Here is a 12,988-nt window from a genome sequence, read left to right on the forward strand (position 1 = left end):
AGCCAGCCCCCACTCCCCCCCGTTCACCTGCCAGTCCCAAGGCTCAGCCGCTCACTCCTCGCCGGAGCGTCAGAGCTGTGCAGATCCCGAGAAAATCAAAGACTCCCCATTCCTCCTCTGGCTTAGCTGGGAGAGTCGGGTTACAGGCAGCAAACCCCTATCTCTGATCACTCTAATACCACTAACCCATGTCATGTCAGACAGAGTCAACATTTGCCCTGCAAAGCACTCACCACGGAGAGAGAGCAGAGCCAGCCCGGCCTGTGGCCTCTCCCCGGCAACACTTTGAAATCACCCAGGGGGAAAAGCGAGGTGAACAGCTGGGAGTTTTCCAGCATCTCCTCAGAGCCCTCCTGACAGATCTTGGTCCCTGGAGTGTCAGGTTACCAGACTGGGGGGGAAACTGCTTTTATTATAGGAGGGTCAGCAGGGAATTGTGGCATTTTCAATTACCCCCGAGCAGCAGCGGCTGCGAGCAGGGGTCAGGATTAACTGCCTGACCCCCGGCTGAAGACAGAGTGCCAGGGAAATGCACCATGATGCTGCGAGGCACCAGCCAGTCCAGAGGCCATGGGATAGGGCCCTGAATGGGGAGATGTGGGGGGGGAAGGTTGTGTCACAGCATCTGGCAGGGGGTGCCTGTGACTGCCCTGCCACCGTGGATTGGAAGGGGGAAGAGGACAAGCTTCCCTCCCACTGCCCCCACCCAGGGACTCAATCTCACTGGGTGACCCAGGTAGCTCCAACACGTGGGGAACAGGATTCCCTAGCAGTCCATTCCTCAGTACAGGGTTCCCAGAGCTCCTCCTGCACTTGGAGCCCGCTGCAGAGAGGCTGAAGGGTGACACTGTGCAGTGGTGCTGTGATCCCTCACCGAGCAAGGGCCTCCCTGACTTTGAAACCACAGGGCTTGGAGACATCTAGGCTGGGATCCAGGCTCCAGCAGCGCCAGAAAACTGCGTTTGAAGTGGCAGGAGCACACAGGGCCTCTGTGCAAGGCTTCAGGAAGGTGAAGCAGGCACAGGGGGGTGTGGGGAGCGACCTCTGTTTCTCCAGCAAGGGCAGAGTGGAAATCCAGGACAATTCACCACCCACTTTCCCAGACAACTCAATGTCTTGCACCAGCATCTCACCCAAGGGGCACCCAACCCAAAGCAGCCCTCCTTGCCCAACAGCACCCCAGCCCCAAAAGGTCCCCAGCAGGTGACTGTCACTGAGAATAGTCCCACTCTCCCCAATCCAGGTCCTACCAAGGCCCCAGATCTTTGTGCTCCTACTGAGCTCAGAGTCCAAGCACACCCAGATATCGAACTGAAGATGATCTCTCTGGTTAAAACCTTTCTCATTTTCTGCTTTTCTCAGTCGAGTTCTCTCCTGCCGTTGAAGCCTCATGGGTTTTTGTGCCGTGGGTCCTCCTGGGGAATGGATTTGAATTTGAGGTGCCTTCCTCCAGTGTGAGCACCAAAAGCACCACAGGGTGAGGAAGGGAGGAAGGGAAGCTTCTCCTGACCTGCCCTCCATGGGGACCCTGGTGACCCTGCTTTGTGTGTAAGGCTGGGCTGGAGACCACCAGCACTTGTGTGTGTGTGACTCTCTCCTGCTGTAGGGGTTCGTTATTCTTTGGACTATTACAACATTTCTCCACTCAGTTTCTTGCCCAGTCCCACCCCTGTGATGGCATTTCAGGAGCCACACACTTTTGGAACTGATACTCCCCAGCAGAAGCTGAGGAAAGCAAGGAATGACAGACAGCACTGGGACTCTTAAACAACATTTGCCCTTAAAGCAGCAAAATCCTCAGGTCTGGGGCATTCCTGGTCTTGCTGGAGCTCTGGAAGGCTGGCACTTCGCAGTGTGGGAGGTTTTTGTTCCCAAGGTTCCTGGCAAGGTGGCCCCATCAGGCTGGTGCCCACACTGTGTCGAGTGTCTGGAAAACTTCCCAGTGGGCCCAGCCTCCAGCTCCTTGAGTCTGTAGCTACAAAACACTGGAAAATCTTAAGAACATGGCAAAGCTGGTCCTGGCTCTGGCCCCACTTGGATCAAGGCAGGCTTTGGTGTAGATTACAGCCTTTAAAACAGTTGTTAATGCCACAAGCCCAGCGACTTGGCCCAGGCAGCCGAAGGCTTTGGCTGTCTTTGAGCTCTTTGTTTAATGGGGTTTGCAGTGCCCATTTGCATGTGCCACTGGGCTGTGGAGGAGGGCAGGGCTTTGTTCCCACACTGAGGAGGTGCTCCAGAGGATGCTGGCACTCCCCGTGTGGCTGTTGGAACGGCTTTGGGGTCACTTGGCTCCAAGGTCATCCTCACCTCCTGCCCCCTCTCCATCTGCTCCAGAGCAGGGCCATGATGATCATCAGCACAGGGGTAGCAGGAGTGCAGGCAGAAGCCAGAACCCCACGCCTCCAACTTGCCCCCCAGATTTTTCATTAAATGATATTTTTTCCAGAAAATGCCAATTAATTGCAATGAAAACTGTCCTTAGGAACAGCCTGATTCCAGAATTTGAAATACAGAAAGCTCAGAGTAGAGAAATATTTCTAGAAAGAGTCAGGTCTGTGCAGAGCATTTACAGAATCCCAGACTGGTCTGGGTTGGAAGGAACCTTAAAGCTCATCTCATCCCACCCCCTGCCATGGGCAGGGACACCTCCCACCAGCCCAGGTTGCTCCAAGCCCTGTCCAACCTGGCCTTGAACACTCCCAGGGATCCAGGAACAGCCACAGCTTCTCTGGGCAACCTGTGCCAGGGCCTGCCCACCCTCACAGGGAAGGATTTCTTCCCAATAGCCCACCTAAACCTGTCCTCTGGCAGTGGGATGCCATTCCCTGTGTCCTGTCGCTCCATCCCTTGTCCCCAGTCCCTCTCCAGCTCTCCTGGAGCCCCTTTAGGCCCTGGAAGGGGCTCTCAGGTCTCCCTGGAGTTTCCCTTCCCCAGGTGAACCCCCCCAGCTCTCCCAGCCTGGCTCCAGAGCAGAGGGGCTCCAGCCCTGGGAGCATCATCCCTTGGGCCGTGTTTCCCAAGTGCAACAGGAAAGGTGAATCCCCCCCTTCTGGAACACAAGAGTGAAAGGTGAGCTCTGGAGCCTCTCCATCAGCTCCCAGCACTGCACAGAACACAGGGATGGTGACACATTGGGGGAGGGGCTGGCTCGCCAGAAGGGACTTTCCACCCCATCCATCACGGACAGGCTTTTGTTTTCTGCCCCAAGTCAGCTCCAGATGCACTGGAACAGGTTTCTGAAGCCCCCAAGGCAGGTGTGGGAAAAAAAATGATCCTCAGACTCGTGGAGTAAATTATGAAAAGGGAAGGCTGGGAGTCAGCAGGTGGTGGGAGGAGAAGGGCATCTGCCAGGGATGGTGCAGCAGTGCAGCCCAGCCCCTGCTCTGCCAACATTCCCCCCCAACTGCCCACCACAGGAGCAAGGGAGAGGATCCTGAAGAGCCAGCAGCTGGCAAAGCTCCTGCCATCTGCTGCAGATGGTCTCCAGTGGCAGGGGAGAAGGGATTTGGGCATGGCAGGATCTCTCCTGGGCACTCCCTGCCTGCTGCTGCAGGCTGGGGAGGGGATGCAGTGAAGGCAACAGGTTGGGACAAGTGAGGGGAGGAGGGCAGCAAATGTCAAGCCACATCATGTTTTGGTGGCAGTGGGAGCTGCAGATGAGGGAAAGAGAAGAGGGAAAGGAGGAAAAAGCCAAGATGGTGACGTGGGTCCATGGGAAGGGCAGGTCTGGATCTTAACTGGGGAGAAGAGAAGCAGCCATGGGGATGTCAAGGTTTCAGGAGGTTTGGAGCCCGGGAGCAAACTGGTCAAATTGTAACAGAAATACACCCAGTGTGAGTGTAGGATCTCAGGATCCTGCAGTGTCCTAGGGGGGTATCTCAGGACCTACAGTATCCCAGCAGACACACTCCAGCTTGCTCTGCCACAGGGGCAAACCCTGCCCCAGCTCCTCCCCGAGTGAGATCGCTCCAAAGCTCAGAAAATTTCTGCTTTTCCAGCTTTTTTTGTCAGTTTTCTGCACTAGAAATACCCCACCAGACCTTGAAACATCAAGAAGAGAGGCTGCTTCTCGTGGACCTCAGCAAGTCCCCTCAGTTCAGGCTGATGCTTCCCCACTCGGGTCACCCTGGTCTCCCATTCAGGCAGTTCCTGGACAGACTTCACAGAATCACTCCCAGCTTTAGTAGTAGTTTTCCAAATCAGATGTTTTCCTGGTGTCCTGACAGAATCTACTGCATTTCCTTAGAAAATCAGCGATCTCCTTGGGAAAAGAAAAGGCAAGAACAAGCTCCACAGACTCGAGCACAAGGCGGGGCCTGTCTCTCGATGGCTCACGTCAAGATGAGTTGCTTTCCTGAAAGGTGTTTCAGCTGAGACAGGACTGAATGTCGGGATAATTCCCATCCCTGGAAGTGTCCAAGGCCAGGTTGGACAGGGCTTGGAGCAACCTGGGCTAGTGGAAGGTGCCCCTGCCCATGACAGGGGGGTGGAACTGGATGAGCTTTTAAGTCCCTTCCAACTCAAACCATTCTGTTGGTTCTCTGATAAACAGACATTTCAACCCTTTGAGATAACTTCTGCAAACACTTCCCCAGGTCCTTGTTTCCCAGACAAACAATTCCTGACTGTAGCCAGCCCATCCAGGGCGTGGCTGAACAGCATGAGGGGGAACAGGAGGTGCCATGATTCCCTACTCATGTCCAGAGGACACTGCTGTGCACCCTTGGCAAGGAGGGAGCCAGCCAGACCTTCTGATGCACGGTGAAAGTGAGAAGATAAAAGCAAGACTTGCTGTGCCCCAGGCAGTACAACTCTCCCCTCCCTGTCCAGCCAGCAGCATAACTGATGTGACAAGCAAACAGCAACCTTGGAAAGCTGGTGAGAAGGTCTAGGCCAACCCAGCTTATACCTTCACCTGGTCTGCTCCCCCGGCCCCTCTGTGCTCCCTGCTGTGTTTGGCAGCAAAGCTGCTGGGCCATGGCTGCAAAGGAATTGTTTTGGCTGAAGGTGAGGGAAAAAATCCTCCTTCCTGGTGCTCTGCACTTCCCAGGATCTGTTTTGCTTCGTTGCTCACGGCTGAATTCCTCAAAGTTTGCCCCAGGACCAGGCTGGTCTCAGTGCAGTCCCTGGACACCCAGAGCAGAGCAGAGCCTGGGTGAACCAGGGTGACTTTCCTTGCTTCGTGTAGGGCTAGAGAGGCCAGCGTGGGGGGCACTTTGCAGGGAGCCCCTCGTCCAGGAGCACAACCCCATCACATACCCAGAGATGGAGCCCCAGCTGGCTGCTCAGTCCAGAGCCAGGGCTTCCCCAGCTTCCCCAGGCTCATCCCTCCCTCTGCTCCCTCTCCTCTCCCCACAACACCCTCCATTCCCCTGTCCCAGCTCTGCCTTTGTGTCTGCAGCTTCTGTTACCAACTGCTAATGATCTACATCAAGGCTGCCAGGCGGTGTGGAGTGTAAGCAGAAGAATTCAGAGCCTCTAATTACAGAGGAATTAGCAAGCAGACAGTTAGTGTTTAGTGCTAATGAATAGATACATTAAGAGAGACATCACACAGGCTGAGAAGTGTGAGGCCTGATAATAAAGGAGTGTCAAACTAGGAAAACACAAGGAGGAGGATCCAGGGGACTGAAAAGGATTCGCCTGCAACTCAGCTCGCTGGTTGGGCTCAGGTGGAAGCATCCACGGGTAATACATGAAGGTTCAGGAACACCCAGAACTGGAAAGTATGAGCATGAAATGACGACTCAATAATGCAGGACCAGGGTGGGCAGGGGCAGAGCCCCTTCCCAGCCCCAGGTTGCATCATACCCACCCCCTCTCCATCAGGGAAAGGAAGCTGAACTGGTTCACTGTCCCAGACCTATTCCCCTCTCCTCTGTGTTCAGATCTGGCCCTGCTTCAGACCTTCAGACCCCAAACCAGGGTTCAACACTCTCAGATCTGCCTTCAGGGCTTCAAACACGCCCTCACCCTGCACTCCTGAGCTCAGAGAAGGTCAGAGGTCACCATGCTGGTTCACCCAGACATTTTTGCAGGTTCCCTCTATCCCCACGCTCTGAAAATGATGCCCAAGTGATGCCCACCTGCCCCACTGCTGCTTTAGCCCAGCCCAAACACCCCATCCCCTGCAGCCAGCACACACCAGTCTCCAGGCAATCCACTGGAAACACAACCACCACTGCCAGCTGCCAAATTCAGTTCTGAAGGTCAGGTAGCGTCCAGGGCAGGTTCAGAGGGACCACAAGAGTCTCTCCTGCTCCCACTCAGGCTGGTGCCTCACTGGCAGCCTTCCACCTTCATCTGGTTAATCCCAGCCCCAGCTGTTCCACTGCGGGGACAGGAAGGGCAGCTCTGCCTCGGGGCACACTCCAGCTTTTCACCGAAATAAGGGGGGATTTTCACACCCAGGGCTTGGGATTTATCCAGGAATCGCCAGGCACTCTTGGTCACCAGCAGCAATGTGACATCTCCCCCCACCTCTTCTCCCGTTCCAGCCCCAATCACCCCAGCAGCGACCAGGAGACGCCACCCACCCCCTTCCCCACCCCGCTGGGGAGCCAGGGGTGCTCACCAGCCTGGTTGGTGGTGATGTTGACGGATGCAAACTGCGGGGAGAAGGGGCTCTGGTCGGTGACGCCGTTGACGGCCTGGATCTCGAAGGTGTACTGGGTGTGTGCCAGCAGGTCGCTGATGTAGATGCGGGGCTCGGTCAGCCCCAGCTGGCGGGGGGCGAACTGCACGTTGTCCCCGCAGCGCGTGCAGGCCCCCCGGCCCGACCCGCAGCTCTTGCAGATGATGTTGTACACCAGGTCCTCCCGCCCTCCCGAGTCCCGGGGGGGGCTCCACTCCAGCATCAGGGAGGTCTCGTTCACGCTGGAGATGACGGCCTGGGGGGCGGAGGGGATGGCTGCGGAGGGAACGAAGAGCGTCAGAGCCAGAGCGCTGCCCCCCCTCGCTGCAGGAGCAGATGCACCTCCCACTCCCAGTCCCCAGCAGGCACACACTGAGCCGGATGCTTCTCCTGGGGTCAGGGATGTGGGGAGCAAAAGCTGGAGAGCCAACGGCAGGAGTGGGAATAAAACCTGTCCTCTTATCCCAGGTAATTTGATTGTGTGATATCCCAAATTTCTCCTCCAGTTACGGCCCCAGAGCGAAGCCACCCCACTGCCCAGAGCAGCACAAACCAACCCAGGTTTCTGTCCCCTCTGGCCCAAAGTATGACAGACCCACACCTGCAAAACTCCTCAGAACAGGCTGCTTCGAGCCCCTCAGCCACCCCCCAAATCCCACTGGGACAGATGCGCTTGCCAAACATCCCTTGATGAGCAGTTCCTTTCTCCCCCCACCCCAATCCAGTCCCTCCCAGTTGCCCAGACCCACATACTGGTGCAGGGCATGTCCACGGGGTCGGCGTCCGCTCGGTAATATCCGTTCCGGCACACGCAGTTTGTGGCCCCTTCCGAGGTCGTCCGGCTGTTGATGGGACAGTGGACACACCCTTCATCCCCTTGGCTGGCCTTGAACGTCCCTGAGGGGCAGCCTGGAAGGGAACAAGAGAGTAGTAGTGAGGAGGGGGCTGCAGGGGGACACCCAGAGCCCGGCTGGGTACTGCCAAAAACACCCCTTGGGGTTTTGCAGAGTCCAAACCCAAATCCTGACAATTGGAAGTGAACACAGTGGAGAAGGAGCAGCTGGTTAGAAGGCACCTGCAGAGATGGGTCCCCATGCAGACATCTCTGCCCCAACCACGAGCACAGAACAAGGACTGCAGGAATGCAAAGGGATGTTTTAGCCCCTGTCACATAAAAAGACACAAGTGGCTGTTCCAGGTCAGACCACGGTCACCAGAATCCTCTCCCCAGCAGTGACAGTGATTGAAGGGAGGTTATCTTGGATCTCAGGAGAAGGTCCTTCCCCCAGAGGGTAGTTGGGCACTGAACAGCTTCCCCAGGGTAGTGGGAAGAGCCTCAAGGCCGACAGAGCTCAAGGAGCGTTTGGAAAACACTCTCAGGGACGGGGTGAGATTGTTGGGGTGTCTGTGCAGGGCTGAGGGTTGGACAGGGTGATCCTTGTGGATGATCCCTTCCAACTCAGGAGATTCCATGACTCTGTGACCATCCAAGGAACAGGACACCAGCCAGGCACACGGGTTGCCATCAGTACCTCCCCACTCTCCAGCGATTTGTAGCTGTCTCAGGTGCAGGCTCTTCCCACTTAGCATCCCACGTGGGGTGTTCCTTGCACTCAGTTGTCCAGTCCTTTTTTTATTCCCTGCAAATGTCCTGCAACCACAGAGCCCCGTGGTGCAACCACATGCTGCATGAAGAAACTGCTGCCCTCTGCTTTGAAGCCACCACTCCTGATGCCACCCCCCACTTCCACTGGCAAGGGACCCTCAATCACCATCCACCTTCTCCGTGATGCCACGGGTCCAAACTTCTGTCATGCCCCATGCAAGTGGCATAACAGCACTCACTGTTTTATTCTCCTTTTGCCATAATCAACACCCAAATTATTTTTAACCACCAATGTGCCTTGAGGGAAATAAGGCCAACTCCCAGTCTTATCTCTGTGCAGGTGTGTGGGAACTTGTCTAGTGGAAGGTGCCCCTGCCCATGGCAGGAGGTGGAACAAGATGGTCTTTAAGGTCTCTCCCACCCCAAACCATTTTGGGATTCCAGGATTTCACAAGCTGGGGCCGTTTTCTCCAACTTGTTTTCACCTCAAGTCTGCTGAATTCCAGCTGCCTCCTCATTCCCTGGTCACACCATCTCGTGAGGTCCTTCTGCAACTCTCTACACCCAGTCCTTGACTTCACAACTCTGTGGATGTGGCACTTGGGAACAGAGGTGGCCATGGCAGTGTTGGGCTAATGAGGGGACTCCATGATCTTAGATTCCAACCTTAATGGTTTTATGACTCAGTACCACAAGCAGATTGTGACCCTGAGTCACGGCAGCAGCGTGCTGGGTTCTACCCCCACTGGGGCTCAGACCCCTGAGCCCCCCACAGATGAAGAAGATGCTCCAACCTATGTTAAACCCAGCAGGATAGGAGAGTGGGGCAGAGCAGATGGGTGATGAAAGCTGGACCTCTACTACAGCACTGACAGATCCAGCACACGTGGCTAAAGACAGCACTGCAAGGCATTCAACGCCACAGAGCCCCTTCCATGCCAGGGATCACCACTGCCCAGGGAAAAGCTTGCCCTGGAGTATTTCTCTGTGCCTCCTCCTGATGCTGACCCTCCCCTGCTGTTAATTCTGGTGCAGCCTGAAGAGCCTGGGGGGGTGGCAGGTGCTTTCTGTGCTGAAATGAGTTAAACAACTTCTCCTTCGGTCGCCTGCCAAGGCTTCCAGGAATGAGGCAGATCAGAAAACAGCCTGGGAAAAACATACACTCGAGGCTGCTGTAAGCAAGAGCCATTGCTGGGAAGCAGCTACTTTTTTCTTTTAGGGGAAAAAAAAAAAAAAGAAGCAAAAAAATGAGGGTTGTTTTTTTTTTTTCAGTTTTCATCTCCCTTCCTCCAAAATGATCCCGAGTTTCAAGTGAGAAAAGCTCTGCAGAAAAATTCCATCAGTCCCTCCTGCCTCATAGAGTCAAAAGAGCTGTGGAAAAACTGGATTCTCCTCATGTTCCTGGATCTTTCCACCCTGTCCCTACGTGTTTGGCTCCATTTCTGCCTCTGTTCCCTTGGGATCAGCCCACCTCAGAGGGTGTTGAGCTGTCAGAAGAGAGGTGATGGTTGGGCAGTTCTCCATTAGCCAGGAGAGATGTGACTGTAGCTGAAATGATAACAGGGTCCCTGCACTAATACCAATATTTGAAACACCGTGAGAACAACACACAAAATTGCTCCAGTCTGACATCCAGGGCGAAATACAGGGTCATTTGATCAAGGATGGTTTAAGACAGGGGCCTCTTTCACCTTCCTGAGGCTTATTCTAAAAATAACAACTTTCCTGTAAGGCTCCTTCTGCATCAAGATAGAGAGACACCCCAAAAAATCTGTGGAGATACAGTGACTGATCCTAAGGGATAAAAACATTCCCCACATTTGCCCTGGCACAGGTCTATGGCTGGACAGAGGTAAAAATTAAGGCTGAAGGGTTGTTCCCCAAAAAATACTGATTTGGGGCACTGAAACTCTTTGCAGGGGCCACCAACACAAAGCCAGAAGTTTTGGCAAGTCCCCCCCTCCCCAGGAGGTCCCACTTGGGATGAAACGATCCTGGAAAAATCAGCACTTCTCAAAAAGATGAATGTTCTGAAATCGTGTGGAAAGACAGAAAAATCACCGAAATTTGATGCAAAGACCTCTTCCTGTTTATTTATTTTTCTCAAGTAATGACAACCCCCAGACGTAAAATAAGCCAGCGTTGTGTTCAAAACTGTTCTGCTCCCTCCGGGTCTTCCCCTGGCTGAGAAAGCAGCTTTGCTTTTGGAATCCACCCAATTTCTTGTTTGCAGAGTAAACAGCAAATCAGGAGTGAAATCTTCACACAGTGGCTGAACCCCCTCCCGCCTGAACAGCGTGAATATTCCCACCACGTGCTGATGGAATCATGGAATCACAGACTACCCCGAGCTGCAAGGGACCCACAGGGATCACCCAGTCCAACTCCTGGCCTCGCACAGGACACTCCAGCAATCCCACCCTGTGCCTAAGAGGATCATCCAAATACTCCTTGAGCCCTGGCAGCCTTGGGGATGTGGCCACTGCCCTGGGGAGCCCTGATCCAGTGCCAGGGGAGAAACCTTTTCCTGATATCCAGCCTGACACACACATGAGAACATCCCAGTTTTCTAAGCCAGCAGCTTTGGGACGTGCTGCTTCCCTTCAGGATTGCAGGGACAGAGCATCCCTAGAAATTCCTGCTTGGAAAGAGGGAATTGAAAACAGCACAGAAAATTCTACTTTATCCAAGAATCCTTAGGATCTGGGAGGCAAGGCCACCTCTGCAGCATCTGCTGCTGGAGGCAGAGCTGGCACCAAGCTGCCAGCCCTCCTGCCCCGGGGCAGCTCAGCAGGAAAAGGCATCCCATGGCTCAGCCTGAAGGAAAAGCCTTTGGCCAAACATGCAGGAGGGGCCACAGAGGGGATCCCTGTTCCCTCGAGTCTCACTGCTTCTTCTCTAACCAATGGTTTAATTAATCCAGCCTGAGCTGGGCAGGCTCCAAACAGGCATCCCAAACTGCCCTGGCCTCCAGAGCCCACCCCAGCCCCCTCCTGCAAACAGCTCTGATCCATCAGCTCCCTCCTGCAAGATAAGCTCCTAAAATGGCACCTTCAGCCCACAGCTCTGAGGGAGGAAGGGTCCTCCTCGCCCCCTTTGCTTGGCTCTGTTTATCCTGGCACAGGGATCCCTCCACTCCAGTGAGGCATTTTAAAGGGCTGATGGAAAGCAGGCAGTCCCAGCTCTGTCAGGATCTGCCAGGAGCCTTAAATTCCCGGACTTATCTCTCCTCTGCCTCCCTTCTCCCTCCTGTTCCAGAGGTAGGGGCAGCAGCACATCCTGCCTCTCCCCCTTCTCCATAGACAGGACACCCAAAAATGGGGAAATCATTGGGTTTTAAGAGCCCATAACAGCCTGGAAAGGCTTTTTTGGGAGGAAAATCTTGGGGGTTTAAGAGTCTGTAGAATACCAGAGTCTTTTTTTTTTTGGTCAGTCTTTGGGTTTTAATGGTCCATAGGAATCCTTCTGGGGGATATCTTTGAGTTTTCAGCATCTGTAGGACACAGAAGAATGTTTACAGGGGGAAAATCTTTGTATTTTAATAATTTGTAGGGCACTGAAGGGGCTTTTTAAAGGGGAAAATCATTGGGTTTTAAGAGTCAGTAAGACCCCAGAGAGACTTTTGGGGGGAAATCTTTGGGTTTTAAGAGTCTGTAGGACGCAGAAGGTGTATTTTGGGGAAAACCTGATGATTTTGGGCATGTCCTTATGGGAATTCCCCCCTTCCCCCCAGGACCAGCTGCTGTTCTGTGATGACTGTGACCCCAGGTACCACATGCACTGCCTGACCCTTCTGGGTCTCTTCTCTTTGTGGTGTGTAGGTGGTATTTCATGGAATCAGGGAATCACAGAATGGTTCGGGTTGGAAAGAACCTTCAAGATCATCCTGTTCCACTCCCTGCCATGGGCAGGGATACCTTTCACTGTCCCAGGTTGCTCCAAGCTCTGTCCAGCCTTGCCTGGAACACTTCCAGGGAATGGGGCAGCCACAGCTTCTCTGGGCAACCTGGCCAGGGCCTGCCCACCCTCACAGGGAAAAACTCCTTCCAAATATCCAATCTAAATTTACTGTCTTCCAGTTTAAAGCCATTTAGGATGTTGCCCTGTGAAGAACTATTACGTCCAACCAGCTCTGAACTTCCCCCTTTTTTCCTTTCACCAACCACACCCTTTTTTTTGCAAGAAAAGGTGAGTGTTGCAAAGACATTGTCACTTTTCCTACATTCTGCCCCTTGTGCCTTGATCCTTGCTTTCAGTTCTGCATCCAAATGGTCTCACTTTGTCTCTCCCCTTTCTCTCCTTGTTCCTGTCCCCTGTCCCACACAGGATGCTGTTTATGCCCTTAGGGAAAGGCTGAGCTCTGGACAACCCAAAAATGGGGAAATCATTGAGTTTTAAGAGTTCATAAGACCCTGGAAAGGCTTTTTTTGGGAGGAAAATCTTGGGAGCAACTCTGCCACTGCCTTTGGATCTGCTCCCACCTCTGCCATGGTCTGTCCAGCCTGGAGAGTGCTGGAGGGAAGAGGACTCCTTGAGGAGGCAGGTGGTGACACCTGGACATTGGAGTTGGCTGTCAGCCTGGAAAGGGCAAGGATCTGGGACCTGCAGGTGCCAGCTCTCTGCACTTGCCCTTCCTGGGGCCACACAGGTCCTCCAGTTTCCTTCCTGATGAATTTATTCAGTGCCCTGTGCTGTTACCTCATCCTCCAGATAAGCAATTAATGCCACTGCCAGGTGCTGTCACTGCC

The 12,988-nt window shown here is 54.1% G+C and overlaps 1 protein-coding gene across 1 annotated transcript in view; it reads right to left on the bottom strand.

Moving 5' to 3' along the window:
* Positions 1–3,627: 3,627 nt before the first annotated feature.
* The window catches only part of LOC114070036 (ephrin type-B receptor 2-like), a 39,016-nt gene continuing 29,655 nt past the window's right edge, over positions 3,628–12,988 (bottom strand). The window contains exons 3-5 of the mRNA XM_027907217.1: positions 7,388–7,543; positions 6,575–6,910; positions 3,628–3,650 (exon numbers count right to left, since the gene is read on the bottom strand). Of these exons, the coding sequence (XP_027763018.1) occupies positions 3,628–3,650; positions 6,575–6,910; positions 7,388–7,543 (515 nt within the window). The remainder of the gene's footprint in view (positions 3,651–6,574; positions 6,911–7,387; positions 7,544–12,988) is intronic.

The sequence above is a fragment of the Empidonax traillii genome, unplaced genomic scaffold (assembly GCF_003031625.1).
Source record: "Empidonax traillii isolate 1590-97213 ecotype Southwest subspecies unplaced genomic scaffold, ASM303162v1 scaffold1420:size112507, whole genome shotgun sequence".
Taxonomy (NCBI): domain Eukaryota; kingdom Metazoa; phylum Chordata; class Aves; order Passeriformes; family Tyrannidae; genus Empidonax; species Empidonax traillii.